This window comes from Bidens hawaiensis, unplaced genomic scaffold (assembly GCF_021521415.1).
Source record: "Bidens hawaiensis isolate Kalapana, Puna unplaced genomic scaffold, B.hawaiensis_p1.1 tig00035523_1, whole genome shotgun sequence".
NCBI lineage: Eukaryota > Viridiplantae > Streptophyta > Magnoliopsida > Asterales > Asteraceae > Bidens > Bidens hawaiensis.
Window position 1 is genome coordinate 161,727 of NW_027496184.1, and position 14,667 is coordinate 176,393.

General features: G+C 32.7%; 1 protein-coding gene across 1 annotated transcript; it reads right to left on the minus strand.

Annotated features, from left to right (window-relative positions):
* Window positions 1-8,201: 8,201 nt before the first annotated feature.
* Window positions 8,202-9,435, minus strand: LOC143587465 (delta(12)-fatty-acid desaturase FAD2-like). Its single transcript, XM_077068749.1, has one exon. The coding sequence runs from the start codon at window positions 9,383-9,385 to the stop codon at window positions 8,255-8,257; it is 1,131 nt and encodes a 376-aa protein (XP_076924864.1). The 5' UTR covers window positions 9,386-9,435; the 3' UTR covers window positions 8,202-8,254.
* Between the last annotated feature and the right edge of the window lie 5,232 nt (window positions 9,436-14,667).

Here is a 14,667-nt window from a genome sequence, read left to right on the forward strand (position 1 = left end):
ATTGTATTCAGGAGAAGCAAATAAGAAGCCATCAAACTGAAGAATCTTCTGACGGAACGCCTCAACCACCGGCGGATATATACCGTCGACTTCGAGATCCGTGTTGAGCATCGGCAGTGACGAAATGTCCACGTACTCGAACGTCATTCCGTCTATTGATTTACTCAACTCAATCGCTGCGATTAAAGTAACCCAGATATATATATCAAATTTTAACTGCAGAAATCAATGGAACATACATGTGTTCGGTGAGAAAGAACAGGTACCAGACCGGAGAAGGCCGCCGTTGTTAGAAGCTTTACGAAGTGATCCATTGATGGCTGCAACTTTGATGCCTCCTGCTGCCAATGCCATGGTATTGGTACTTGCTTGCTTGATGTCCGATTGGTCAACAACACACGGATGATGTTTCAAAACATAACATAACTGGTCAATCTAATTTCTAAACTTATTTAAAAAAAAAAAGTAATACCATCTTTTTTTTTTTTTTACCAAAACGAATCTTTAAAATGGTTTGTTGGCTAAATACATCACGTCGAAATACATTTGTCTTTTACATAAGACCAACATCTATGAACACTCATTAAAGGTACGAATGTACGATGAGATAAAACTCGTTCAGTTCTAGCATCCAAGTAGTAAACGTCAGCTGCTCTTCTTGTCTCTCATCATCACCGAGTGCCGCTGAAACTAAATGATGAGACATGAAGCGAACTTGAGTCACATGAAATACCAAGTCTCTCCCTTACCATTCAACTTGGAAAAGAAAATTAATACCATCTAAATATCTTTTTTTGAACAACTTTCATTAAACAAAGGCAAAACCAATCCTACCAAGACGGTAGCAAAGGCCGGCACCAAGAACAGAACCGGAAACGAGTTACATAACCAAATATTTCCACCTATCCCAATCTAGATTAATGCATTTCTCTCTTATTTTTAATCCACAAGAAACTCAAAACCTTTATGTCTCCAAGCACTTTAACAACCTTCACCGGCTTGTTTTCGAAAATGTACTTGTTTCTAACATTCCATAAGCACCAAATAGCCACCATAACAATGGAATAGACCATTTTTTTATGGCCTAGGTCCGAAATCAATTTTACAACGTCAATTAAGTCTTGGACTCCTTTAACCTGAAAGGGGTGAATATTTCACAACTTTCCAATTCTTTGCCACATCATAGTTGCAACATAGCAAGATGTAAAGATATGGTCCATCGAATCCTCTGTCGCAAAACAATTACTACATATACCTGGACCCAAAAAGATTTTTCTTTTTATTAGATTATCGCTTGTTGGTAGGCGGTTCTGAAAGGCCCGCCAAACAATCGCGTTCACCTTCATCGAAACCCAATTATTCCAACTTAAGATACTCTTCGGGCAAGGCAGATCTATTCTATAAGTAACTTCTTCATCGAAACATCACCACCCCACAACGAGTTGTCTTCCACACCCTTAAAACTGAAATAATAAAGCAAATCTAACAATGCCATTCGTTTGGTTGCTGCTTCCCCAAACAGGGGCTGAGTTTTCCAATTCCACTTTATCGAATAATTCCCATCATTAACTTTAGCACGATCGGCCACCGCACAAGACTTCACCCCTTTAAACGAGAACAAAGTAGGGAATCGGTTTTTCAAAATATCCTCGGTTAACCAAACATCCAACCAAAACCGAATATTAAACTCATTACCTTTTTACTCTTGAAAGTTACCATCTAAATATCTAATTAACCTTTTTAAGTTAAAAACAGTTTGTTTTCATAAATCCTAACTTTTTATTCTTTTAATATAAAATAAATATTACGAAGTTGGCATCTAATGTTTGTTAACCAAGATTCACAAAAGGTTACTATTGTACATACATGGATTTTTTTAATGATGTTTTGATTAACTAGTTAAAAAAGAATATGAGTATATGACATGATATCCTCTTTGTCAGAATTAAGAGGCGTTTAGTCGTAAAGCTTAAACTTTCACCCGTTTATTTTTCTTAAAATACAACATAAAAAATCTAGTATAAAAAAATTGAAGACGGATGATCCAAAACAAAAATCCAACGCAAATATTTTAATTTCAACACAAAAAACTATTATAAAATACAGTATTTAAATTAAAGATTAAAAATGCTTTATTTTATGGTGTAATTTTTCAAGAAAATAATGTCATATGAAAAAAGTTAAAAACATTTAAAAAAGTGAGGAAACTTGAAAAAAATAAAAAATGTAATCCCTAAAATACTTTATCTTTCCAATTTTTTCATGCTCTTTGATATTAACTATTGATTATAAAAACTAAATGTCAAGATGTGTTCCTAGCCAACTAGGCAAAACACATTTTTTTATTTGAAATTATATTTTCATATTATTTGATCTCAACCACTTATTTTTTCATACTCTTTGATATCAGCCAAACTAAAACCCAATTTAACCGATAAAACCATACGAAATAACGACCCCAACTAATAATCAAAGGTTTGTTATCCAATCGAAAAGTATAGTTCAATTATGTTTTATTTATACCTTATTTCAAAATCAAATTGCATCAAGCTAGAAATCAAATCACACCGAACTTGTTTTGAATAATGGTTAAATTTCATCAAACCAAAATCACTCTAAATAAACGTGTTAATTAATATTTGTCTTGTTACAATAACTGTTTATTGCTGATAGGACGAAATAAAAGAACAGAAAAATGAGCATTGATGATCAAAAGAATGACAACTATATGAAATGATCAATTACCAATAACAATTTTATTATTTTTTTTTACTTTTAATGTATTTTAAGTAAACATTGCTCGATATATCACTTCATCCATGCTTTAAGAGTAGTCAAGACAGATCTAATTAATGATTGTGTACCAAGGATAGAGTAGTAACGAAATAAAACAAGCACAGAGTTGTTCTTATTCGTTTCCATTCACTTAAGTTAGCTGAAAGATTCCAAACTAGACACGGATATTCTTTTGTTTGTATCAATTCATTAAGAAAATAGGTTTGTTCGTGTTCATTCGTTTAACAGATACATGAATATCAACAAGCGAATGTAACATAAAAAGTTATATTAATGTCAGTGTCCAATCAGACTACTTTGGCTTAAAAAGTGTCATATTCTTTAGTCTATGATGGTTTCTTGTTAAGGTTCTTCATGCTGAAAAGTGCATGAGACCGGTTGGTCAAGATGGTTCTTGATTCTTTGCGCATCGGCATTGTTGGTGCCTACTTGGATCGGCGGAAGGAGAAGTGGTCAACGAATTCAAATTGCTCGTTTGATTGGCACTACCTTATTTAAATACTAGATTGAGGCCCGTGTATTACACGGATAATTGATGAAAATTGTAACTTTAACCATTAAGTGAATTACAGTCAATAAAATGATCATATATTTGTTAATACAATTACAATTTATATGAAAATTATAGAAATTACAAAACTATGATAACACAAATATGTTATAAATAAGTAGTTCCTCTGTCTCATTAGAAGTGTCATGGTTTGAAAAAAAAAAGTTTAAGGTGGATTGAATGATTACTTTTCTTGCTTACCAAATGACAATAATGTCCTTGGAAATTGGGTCCATCAATATTGGTTATTAATGTTAATTGTGTGTGTTTAATGGTAAATTTGGAAATTGACTAATAAATTTTGGAGTTAAGTGCCATTTTAATACCTGTGGTTTGATCAACTACGCAACTTTAGTGTTTTTTTTGAATTTTTCGCAACTGGCTACTCCATTTTTCAAAAACTGGCCATTTTAATACTTTTTTGTAACCCCGTTTAATTTTTCCGTTAAGTCAAGGGCATATTGGTAACTTTAGTTATTTTATTCATTTTCTTTTTTCTTTTAAGCCCTAATAATAGTGGCGGGAAAACTGAAGAGAAAAAGGGGGTGGAGTTCCGGCGGGTGGTGGTGGTCGGAAAGTTACGAAAGGTGGCGGTGGCGGCAGCCGTAGCGATGGTGGTGATAAAGTTAAGGAAGGTGGCGGCGGCGAAGTCAAGGAATGCAGTGGTGGTGCCAGTAAAGTTAATGAAGGTGGTGATGAAGTCAACGATGGTGTTGGTCGGAAAATAAATGGCAGAGGCAGTGGTAAAGTTAAGGAAGGTAGTAGTGGCAGGAAAACTGAAGAGAAAAAACCGGAGACCGGTTTAGCCGGTGACCCATCTCCGGAGCGGCTGAAAAGAAGGAACAACATGCCGAGAATGACAGCGGCGATGGTGAAGGAAAGAAAAAGAAAAAGGAAGGGCAAAATTGTAATTTGAACAACACCGTAGAAACATCATCATCAAGTGCTCCGACACTGGCGCAAACTACAACCATATCTATTAACCAAAGCCCTCCACGTCATCACGGGTATGGATATCCGGCAGCATACCATCATCACATGTCGACACCAGTGTACACGGTAAGCTACAACACGGCGCATCCTCCGGTGAACATCTCCTATTATGCGGTCGCGCCACCGCAATATGTTATGTTGATTGTTAGGGGCTGTTTGTTGAAGGGTTGGTGTTCGATTGCAGGTCCAGATGTTATGTTGATTATTATGATTTGAATATTAGGGTTAAGATGATATAAAACTGATTTTATTATTAGGGCTTAAAAGAAAAAAAAGAAAATAAATAAAATAACTAAAGTTACCATTACGCCCTTGACTTAACGGAAAAATTAAACGGGGTTACGAAAAAGAACTAAAATGGCCAATATTTGAAACATGGAGTAGTTAGCCGCGAAAAATTCATAAAAGGTACTAAAGTCGCATAGTTGGTCAAACCACAGGTACCAAAATAACACTTAACTCTAAATTTTTAAAGTGGACATTTGTAATGGGACAAACAAAAAAAGAAAGATTGACACTTTTAATGGAACGGAGGGAGTAAAACCTTCCTTGTACACTACATTTGTAATTGTATTTGTTGATATCCATTGTTTATCAAAAATCAAAATATTTAGTCTATGTCTGCTTATAACTATTTATAAGGTAACATATATGTCTGTGTGATAAATAAGGTTATTCAAGTACATACCGCGACCCTAGATAAATTATAATATATATCCATGAAACTAACAAAAAAAATATTCATACACATAAAATAGCATACATTTTGATCAATTAATATACACTAACCTTAAAGCCATGTTCAAATAACAGTAATTTTTTTTTAAAAAAAAATTGTGTATAGCTTTATTATTTTGAATATAAACTGTAATAGACACTTTAATTATGTACTACCCAACAGGTAACACTAACATAACCTCAAATCATTGTATTTGTCTAAAATTAAATTACTAAGTAATATAATATTGAAATGATTTGAATGAATAACTGATGAAAATGACATTCTAGGTTTTCATATCCTAAATGACTTTTAGAAAGCGAAAATAGTGGAAAGGGATTGAAACAGATTTTCTTGTTTAAAAATTTGAATGTTTTTAATTGAGTAATTTGTCTTATAAGGCATATTAAAATTAATATATTTGAATGTATAAAAAAGTATAATCAAGTTATAAAATATATGTTTCTGGATCATTTTTGTATTGAGTTATGAAAGAAAATATTGAAAACTAAATATTGATCTTCTTGTTGCTAATCTTTTATACTGCAGAAAAAAGTCATATAAATAAGTGATAGATAGTTCATATAGTAAATCGTTATTCATATGAATTATAATTATAATATTCAACTTCAGTGATTTAATGCTAAACACCGAGATATATATAAAATGTATTCTTCATGTTTGCAACATTTATATAAAATGGTTAGAGAAAATTAAGAAAATACATATTTTCCTGAGTTCAAATACACATGAAAAAATTTTAAATCCAAATTTGAACAAATCTTATACAAAAAAAATTATGCATTGCTGTTCAAATCCCAGTTTAAAAACAAGTTATAGTTTTATAATTACCTATGATTTTAAAATTTTAATCTAACAGGTCTGCAACTTCAATTTTGATATTTTCTTATTTTATTATCTTTCAACATTAATGTTAATGAATGAATCGAATAGGATTTACATTCAAGAAAAATAAACTTCAATTCATATATTGAAATGACTCAAAATATAAGGATCAATATTGAAATGTTGAAAAAAAAGAGAAAGAGAGCTATGAGAGTGACAAGTGGCGAAAATGGGTAGTTATTTATTAGAGTAGATAGATATTTTTTTATTTGCATGTATAATATTTTTTAATTTATAAAAATATATACGATACAAAAGTTTTAATATATGAAATATAGGAAAAGAAATTTCTTAAAACTATTTTATTTTATATTAAATAAATGTAAAAAAAGTATATGATGATGTGAATGATGAGATGGAGGTTTGGTGTTATGAGAAATTATAGGTTTTCTAGAATGGTAAATATAATGTAACATGTTGACATGAAAGTTTAACATTGTAGATGCTCTAAGTTTTAGGCTGAACAAGATGTATACTAAAACTTAAAGAGATATGTGTTACCTTATCTTTGGATGTGTATTTTTAAAATATTGAATTTTAACGCCTATTTTGGAGTTTTAAACGGTGGTGAAGTTGCTACTTTTAAGTTTTTCTATAAAAGTTGAAACCAAACAAAGAATTGTTTAACAGGGAAAAGGATAACCTTTCAAAAAAAAAAAAAAAATAGGGAAAAAGGATACCGTGATTTGAACCGGAAAATAACAAAGGAAAATTCCCAAAATAGTTCAATAGATGAGAGTTTCTCAAAATAATCTAAAAATTTTATAAATTTCAAATTTAGTCCATCAAAAATCATCTCCGTCGATACATTTTGAATCGTGCTGACAAAATTCATCTTCCAATAAAATTCTGCCACGTGTAAAACACTTCACCTAACCCGTGGGTTTTGTTCTCAAATCTATCTTGGCAGATTGTTTCATATTGAATATCATCTCCACGAATTTAGACTGGGCCGTGAGTTTTCAAAAAACCTCTAAGTCCGCGTTTTTTTGAAATTCATCTTATCTGATGAATTTTAAGTGAATTTAGACTTCCAATATGGTTTTCGAAAATAAATGCAACTAGACCTATTATTTCTCTTCAATTATCAATCATCTTCATTACTTGCATTTCTCATAAGTTAACAAAAATCTTGGTTGGTTGCTCTCAACTTGAAGAATGAAATTTAAGAGAGGTGATCGGATTAAAGTGGTTGATATGGGTCTTGGTTTCCCGGGTTTGTTTTATGATGGAAACAACCGTCGCACCTCCACTACCTTGTCTTCAACCTCCTTCGGCCACCATCGTCAACCACCATGGAAGCACTTGCAAGTTCAGATCTGGCAACCACTTTCAACCACCATGGAAGCACTTGCATGTTCAGATCTAGCAACCACCTTCAACCACACTAGTTTTCATCTTTTTTATTTATATGTTCAAAATTATGTATAGTTGAACTTTTGTATAATGTTTAGCCAGACAAAATTATCGGTTTTTTCAAACTAAAATCATCTAAGGAGTCTAACTGACTGAAAAATTATCAGTTTTTTCATACTTTTTTGAAAATCATCTGAGGAGATAAAATTCACATGAAATGCATATGGGGAGATGAATTTCAATAAAACTCAAATATCATTTTTTTTCAAAACTCATAGGCCAGACACATTTAAGTGGAAAACCATTGTTTTTGACGAGATGAATTTGGATTAAAAAAATAACGGTCCTTACAAATTTCAACTAAAAAATGTGGTCACCTTTACACGCGTCAATACCTCACTGGTTATCGAAATCTGTCGGCACGATTTCAGATATATCGACAGAGATGATTTTTAATGGACTAAAATTGAAATTTACAAAACTTTTAGACTATTTTAAAAATCTCTCTCGTTCATTAGATTATTTTAGGAATTTTTCAAAATAACAACCTAGTTACCTTATCTTTGGATGTGACTAGTTTTAAAATATTGAATTTTAATGTCTATTTTTGGCGTTTTAAACGCTGGTGAAAATGTATTTTTAAGATTTTCCTTAAAACCAAACAAAGAATAATTTTACAGTGAAAAAAATAACGTGACAAGAACCGGAAAATAACAATCTACCACGAAAACAACTGTCAACCCACGTAAATGTATAGCAAAATAAAGGATAGACATAACTTTATTAATAGTGACTACATGACCAAACTTCATGATACAATTTTCATGACACAATTGAACACTAAGGCCTAGTTTTACGACCATAAACACGTACATGCTTTGAGTCTCGACTCATAATATAATTCGTATATCCTTATTGAAAGATATATGGATAGTTCAGTACTTGTTACTGTACCAGTAAACACCTTTGTTCTTCTCATCAGTTTCATCCGGCTCAATAAACAAACACTGCTTCGATTCTCTCCATAACGCGATAAAAAACGGAGTGCTGTCTTTTTGATAAAACTCACCAAGAATCGGCCTGATAGCTTTGGTGGCTTCCATGGCATGATAATGAGGAATGTATGAGAACAAATGGTGGAGCACATGTGTATCGGTAATATTATGAAACACCTTGTTTAAGACTCCATAATCCCTATCAACGGTTGCGAATGCACCTTTCATCCAGTTCCACTCAGAGTCATCAAAATGAGGCAAAGAGGGATGAGTATGATGAAGGTAAGTAATAGTCACGAGAAACGCGTTCATGACCATCAACGGACCGATATAGACACTAAAAACCCACGTGAACCCATACATCATCACGGCTTTGTATAACATAAAGGAAAATCCGATAAGTCCAATATCAGACAGGACGATGAGTATGCGCTCAGCGTCGTTGAAAATAGGACTTTTCGGATAATAATGGCTAGCAAATGTGCCATAAGGTCGTCCTGCAGCATTTATGGACAGGTAAATATACCAACCAAGGGTTAGTTTTACCATAAGGGTTAGCGTCCGACCAATAGGGTTGTCTAGGTAAAAAGCGGATGCATTAAGTGTGTTTCTCGTCTTTGGGACATAAACCTCGTCACGATCAAGTGAACCGGTGTTAGCATGGTGCCGACGGTGGCTTATTTTCCACGAAAAGTAAGGGGTCATAAGACATGAGTGTAACACAAACCCTATAGTATCCTCCAGCCATGTATGGTCACTAAAAGCATGGTGACCACACTCATGAGCAATAAGCCAAATGCCCATGAACACGCAACCTTGCATGAACCAGTAGACTGGCCATGCGAGATAGGGAATGGGATGTGGGAGGTGCGGGATGTAAGTGGTGGCGAGGTAGTAGAACACGGTGACTGCCGTAAGGTCAGCCACCAGATAGGAAAATGAGTGGATCAAAGATCTTTCGAAACAATGAGGTGGTATGGCATTTTTGATGTCTGATAACGTAAATGGAGGTTTTGAGGTTGGTGCTCTTTTGATGGCAACAACATCGGACTTTTTAGCCTCGACACCCATATATGCTTCTTAAGTTGGATCTTAAGTAAGTGTGCAATGGATGAATAGATCTCAACACTTGCATGCATATATATACACGTGACACACACAAACAACGTTAACAACCTAGTTTTTGATGAGATATACTATATACTACGCTAAAAACAAACAGTCGGTGGTTGGTTGTATATATATTCGTAAAGACTGATATTATTTTAAACCTTTCTTTTTGGATCTAAACATGAACATGCAATTTGCCGATATTATTAGCAGTTTTTGTATAACGAAGATCGAAGAACTTGAATTCTTGAATGTTAAAAATCATATACAAATCATATACAATTTTTTTTATTTGAACTAATTGCTAGTTTCCCTAACCATTGATGATGCCATCAGATGTCCAATTATTGTTTCTACTATTACCTGCAATTCACAACAAAAAAATAACCAAACTAACCATGATTTAATACCCAACACTTGTTTCATTCATTCAGTTCGATTTGTACATTCATAATCAGTCAATAGATCGAAAGAGAGAGAAAAAAAAGGAAAGAAAGATTGGCTAAATCCATTTCAGCTTGATTCTAAAATAATAAGGCTTTTGTATTCATATGTGACACCCATATTGCTAATCAAAATACTGGACAAGGAGTGTTCCAGTTCCAACAGGTCCATACGAAATTAGCCACTTTGTCCTTCTACCCAACCCGCTTATGTTTTTGATCTTGCAAATAAGGTTTTTTGCTCAAAATAACCTAGAATAATCTGATCAATTGGTTTCTACCCAACTCGCTAATGTTTCTTATTATGGTAACATCTAAATTTGTCATTGACAAAGGGGATCAATTGCACGCAACTTGGAACAAAATATAAACCAAGAGTCAATATACTTCATGTTTGTGAGAAAAGTAAATAAATCATTTGTGCAATCATAATCAATACAATGAAATGACTTTATAATATAAATCAAACTCCCTTAGTTGTAATCCACAATAAGGTTATATAAGGAATGGATGGGATAATGGTAGGGCTAGATAAGGAATATTTTAAATCTTAATTAAATTTTAGTTTTAAATTAATAAATTTAATTAGAAATTATAGGTTAAACATGAGATTGCCACTTGGCAAACTATTAGACCAACTAAGGAGTTTGTGGTTCAACCAACATTTTTGTTTATTATAATAGTAGATACGAAGTAGCATTTAATTTCTATATATAAAAGCTCAATAGTCTTAAATTGTGAAATAAACCAGATCTAATCCATTAATAATGGTTTGGTTTGGTTCGCTTTTCGATAATAAAAAATCGTTACTAACAGTTTGACTTAGTACTGTTTAAAATAAAAACTGGCAACTAAACCATGATCAACCATACTCTCGTCCAAACCATCTCTCTCTCGCTCTCGCTCTCGCTCTCGCTCATACACACACACCTAAAGACCACATTAGATTTTTCTACAATCCCATTAATCCATTTTAACCCATATTATTATTATTATTATTATTTTACTTTTAACTAATTTTTTTCACCCATTTTATTTTTTTTTTATTTTATCTTTCACCCCATTAATCCATCCTTCACCCATTTTATTTTGTTTTTAACCAATTTTTTTCAAATTAAAGTAACGTATTAAACAAATATAAGATTCTATTAAACGCATGGAAACGAATAAGACCAATTTCGTGTTTGTTTTGTTTAGTTACTAATCTATCCTTTGGTACATAATCATTAGATATGATCTTGACTACTCTTAAAGCATGGATGAAGTGATACATCGAGCAATGTTTACTTAACAAAACATAAAAAAGTAGAAAATTTAAAATTGTTGTATTTGGCAACTGGTCATTCCATATTGTTATCATTCTTTGATCATTTAATACTCATTTTTCTGTTCCTTCATTTCATCCTATCAACAATAAACAGTTATTGTAACAAGACAAATATTAATAAACATGTTTATCTAGAATGATTATGGGTCGATGAATTATAACCAACATTCAAAAAAAGTTCAGTGTGATTCGATTTCCAGTTTGATGTAATTTTGTAATAAGGTATAAATGAAACCGATAGAACTATACTTTTCGATTAGGAAAATGAACCTCTGATTATTAGTTGGGATCGTTATTTCACATAGTTTTATCGGTTTCATTTATTTCAAAAACAAATTAAAACGAACCTTTGATGATTAGTTGGGGTTGTTATTTTGCATGGTTTTATCGCTTAAGTTGGTTTTTAGTTCGGTTGAGACCAAACAGTAGGAAAAATAAATGGTTGAGATCAAATAGTATGAATATGTAATTATTATATATATTAAAAGTGGAATTTTCTCCCCCTCACGTAAACACTATTCCTTTTACTATTCAATATAATAATATTTTATTATATTTTATTTTCTTATTAATTAACTTACTATATATTTATTATCCACATTTTTATATATTCTAACTTTAAAACAATACACAGAGATCTATACACTATTAGGGATGAGATAGATACCGTACCGGTACCGGTCTCAAAAATTACAAATTTTTGGTTCTGGTACCGGTATCGAAATATTCTGTTCGTTACCGGTACTGAAGATAAAAAAATTTCGGGAAATCCCGGTATCGGTACCGGTACGGATACCGAAACTCAAAACTTTGGTACAGATTCGGTACCAACGGTACCAAATCAGTACCGATTTCGGTAACGTACCAGTACCGAATTTGCTCATCTTTATACACTATCACTTGGTTTTTACCTTTACTTGCTTTTTTTAAACTAATTAAAAAAATTAACAAACAAAACTTTTAAACTTTAAACTTTAAACTTGGGTAAGTTTCGGTTTTACATGTTTTATTTGTCGGTTAAACTATTTATTTTTACTTTGCTTTTGTATTTCTTATAGTTGGTCTTACAATGATAGAAAGTTTTATCATGATTTAAAAATATCCCATCATCACATGTTTTTATATCCACGCTTCGACGATGGCGCCTTTAAAATATGTTTTTTTCATTACAAATTCATGTTTATGAATTTATGTTTGTGCCACCGATAATAACAAAATTTGCATCGGTTCACAACTATAACGTTCCGTTTTTTGGTTTTACATATGATAATTTGTTGTATTTTGGCATTGAAGGGTTTATTTCTTTTGTTTAGTTTCAATGTTTTAACTTGATACATGATGAATTTGCGTCAACTCGCAACACGTTCATGGTTTAACGTTTTTACGTATGTTTTTTTTCGGTTCAATGATCCCGTCGCGAAGCGCGGGCCTAAATCCTAGTTTCAAATTAAAAAAGAAAGGCATTCCGCCTAAGTTGGCTAGGAATACGTCTTGACATTTCATTTTTATAATCAACTAGTTTTTCTATCCGACGTGTTGTGCCGGGCAACTGGTAAACCCTATCATTGAAATCTGGGCGTTGGTAAAACCCGAGTGTTACGGCGATTAGTTGACACGAATTCGGTCAACACCGGCTGCATTTGTTACGATATAAACACCATTGGTAAAATTTAAACGTTAAAACCCAAAAAATAAGTCGTCAAATTAACATATAAAAACATTAACATATAATAAATCAAAATGTTTAAGATGATGCTTATTTGGCTGGCAAATCCGGGCAGTGATAAAACCCAAGCGTTGTCGGTCCCGAGCATTGAGGCGGTAGCTTAACATAAATTCGGTTGGTTTTTTATTACGTACGTTACGGTATCATAACTAAAAAACGAAAAAAAATTTAAAAATTTAGGTGGACCAACGACCAATTGGGGGGGGGGGGGGTAAACTTGAGCATTGGTAAAACCTGAGCGTTGTCGGTCATGGACTTTAAATAAGGTCGCGAGTCTGCGCGAACTCGGTCGGTTTCTTTCATGTTGAAACCAGAACAAAACAAAAAAATTGACAGTTTTTATTATTGTGATAACTGAACAACAACAACAACAATAATAATAATAATAAATATTCCCCGAGCAACACGGTGCCGTCAAGTGGTCACTTGCGGCACAAAGTTCTTGTTTATATATTATAGGATTTTACCCGGCGTGTTGCGCTGGAGAAAGTCGGTAAAATATGGGTGGTGGTAATCTCGAGCGTTGTCAGTCTCAGGCGTTGAGACGATAAGTCGACGTGAAGTCGGTCGGTTTCTTATGGTATCGAAACTAAAACAAAATTGGTAGTCGGTCGTTTTTCGTTACGGTGGTACTAGAACTAAAACAAAAGACGGTGACTTTGGTCAGTTTCCTTTTCGTTCGTTACGGTACCGGAATTAATACAAAAACAAAATTGGCATCCAGTCGGTTTTCATTACGTTCATTATGTTACCGGAACTAAAACATAAAAACCAAATGACATCAAAACCCAAGCCTTGTCAGTCCCGAACGTTGATGCAGTGTGTTTACGCGAATTCAGTCTCTTTCATCACATAAAAATAACATTGACGTTTGATCGGTTTTGTTACATACATTATGCTACCAATTATAAAAAAGAAAATTAAAATGGTGTGACAAGTTTGGTGCCGCCACTTGGCACAATAAGGGATTAGCGACACTGAATTTCTTTTTTATAATATATAAAACAATGGTTATGATTAAAGAGTATGAATATATTGGGAAGATAAAGTATTTTAAGAAGAACTATATTTTCATAATTTATTTAAACTCCATCGCTTTCTAAGCATTCGTAACTTTTTCATGCTATATTATTTTCTTTAAAAAATTACATTATAAAATAAAAATATTTTTTCATTTTTAATTTAAGTATTGTATTGTTATGTAAAAAGATAACAGTTCAAAAAATGCAATAAAAATACAAAAAATGTGGTTTTTTTCCTTTGATATGTTACATTTTCGTACTAGATATTTGTGTTATATATATATATATATTGTGTTGGATTTTTTGTAATAGGTTTTTTGTTGAAATTATTTTTTTTTATTGGAATTTTTTTGTTGGATTAACCGTCTTCAATTTTTTTGTGTTGGATTCCGTGTGTTATATTTTGAGAAAATAAGTGGGTGGAAGTTTGAGTTTTAGGACTAAACGCCTCTTAGTTCTGACTAAGAGGATCATCATTAGAAATTGTTACTTGTTAGGGCCTAAGAGTCTTTTTCTTTCTGTTCGACTAAGATATTTAAATTCTTAGGACGTACCATGCCGGTGCAGAGTGCTTTTGTGTCGCATTGATCATTAGTTGTACGTGTGCCTAAACTATTTTGGGCGTTTATAGAATTGTTTTTTGGATCGAGTGCCGATGGCTGTAAGGCCCCGTTACCGGTGCCTCACATTTGGACGTTGGATTTACTCATTATCATGGTCCTAAT

What these genes read in the sequence shown, in the direction of transcription:
- LOC143587465 (XM_077068749.1), bottom strand. Translation starts at nt 9,385, where the DNA reads ATGGGTGTCGAGGCTAAAAAGTCCGATGTTGTTGCCATCAAAAGAGCA.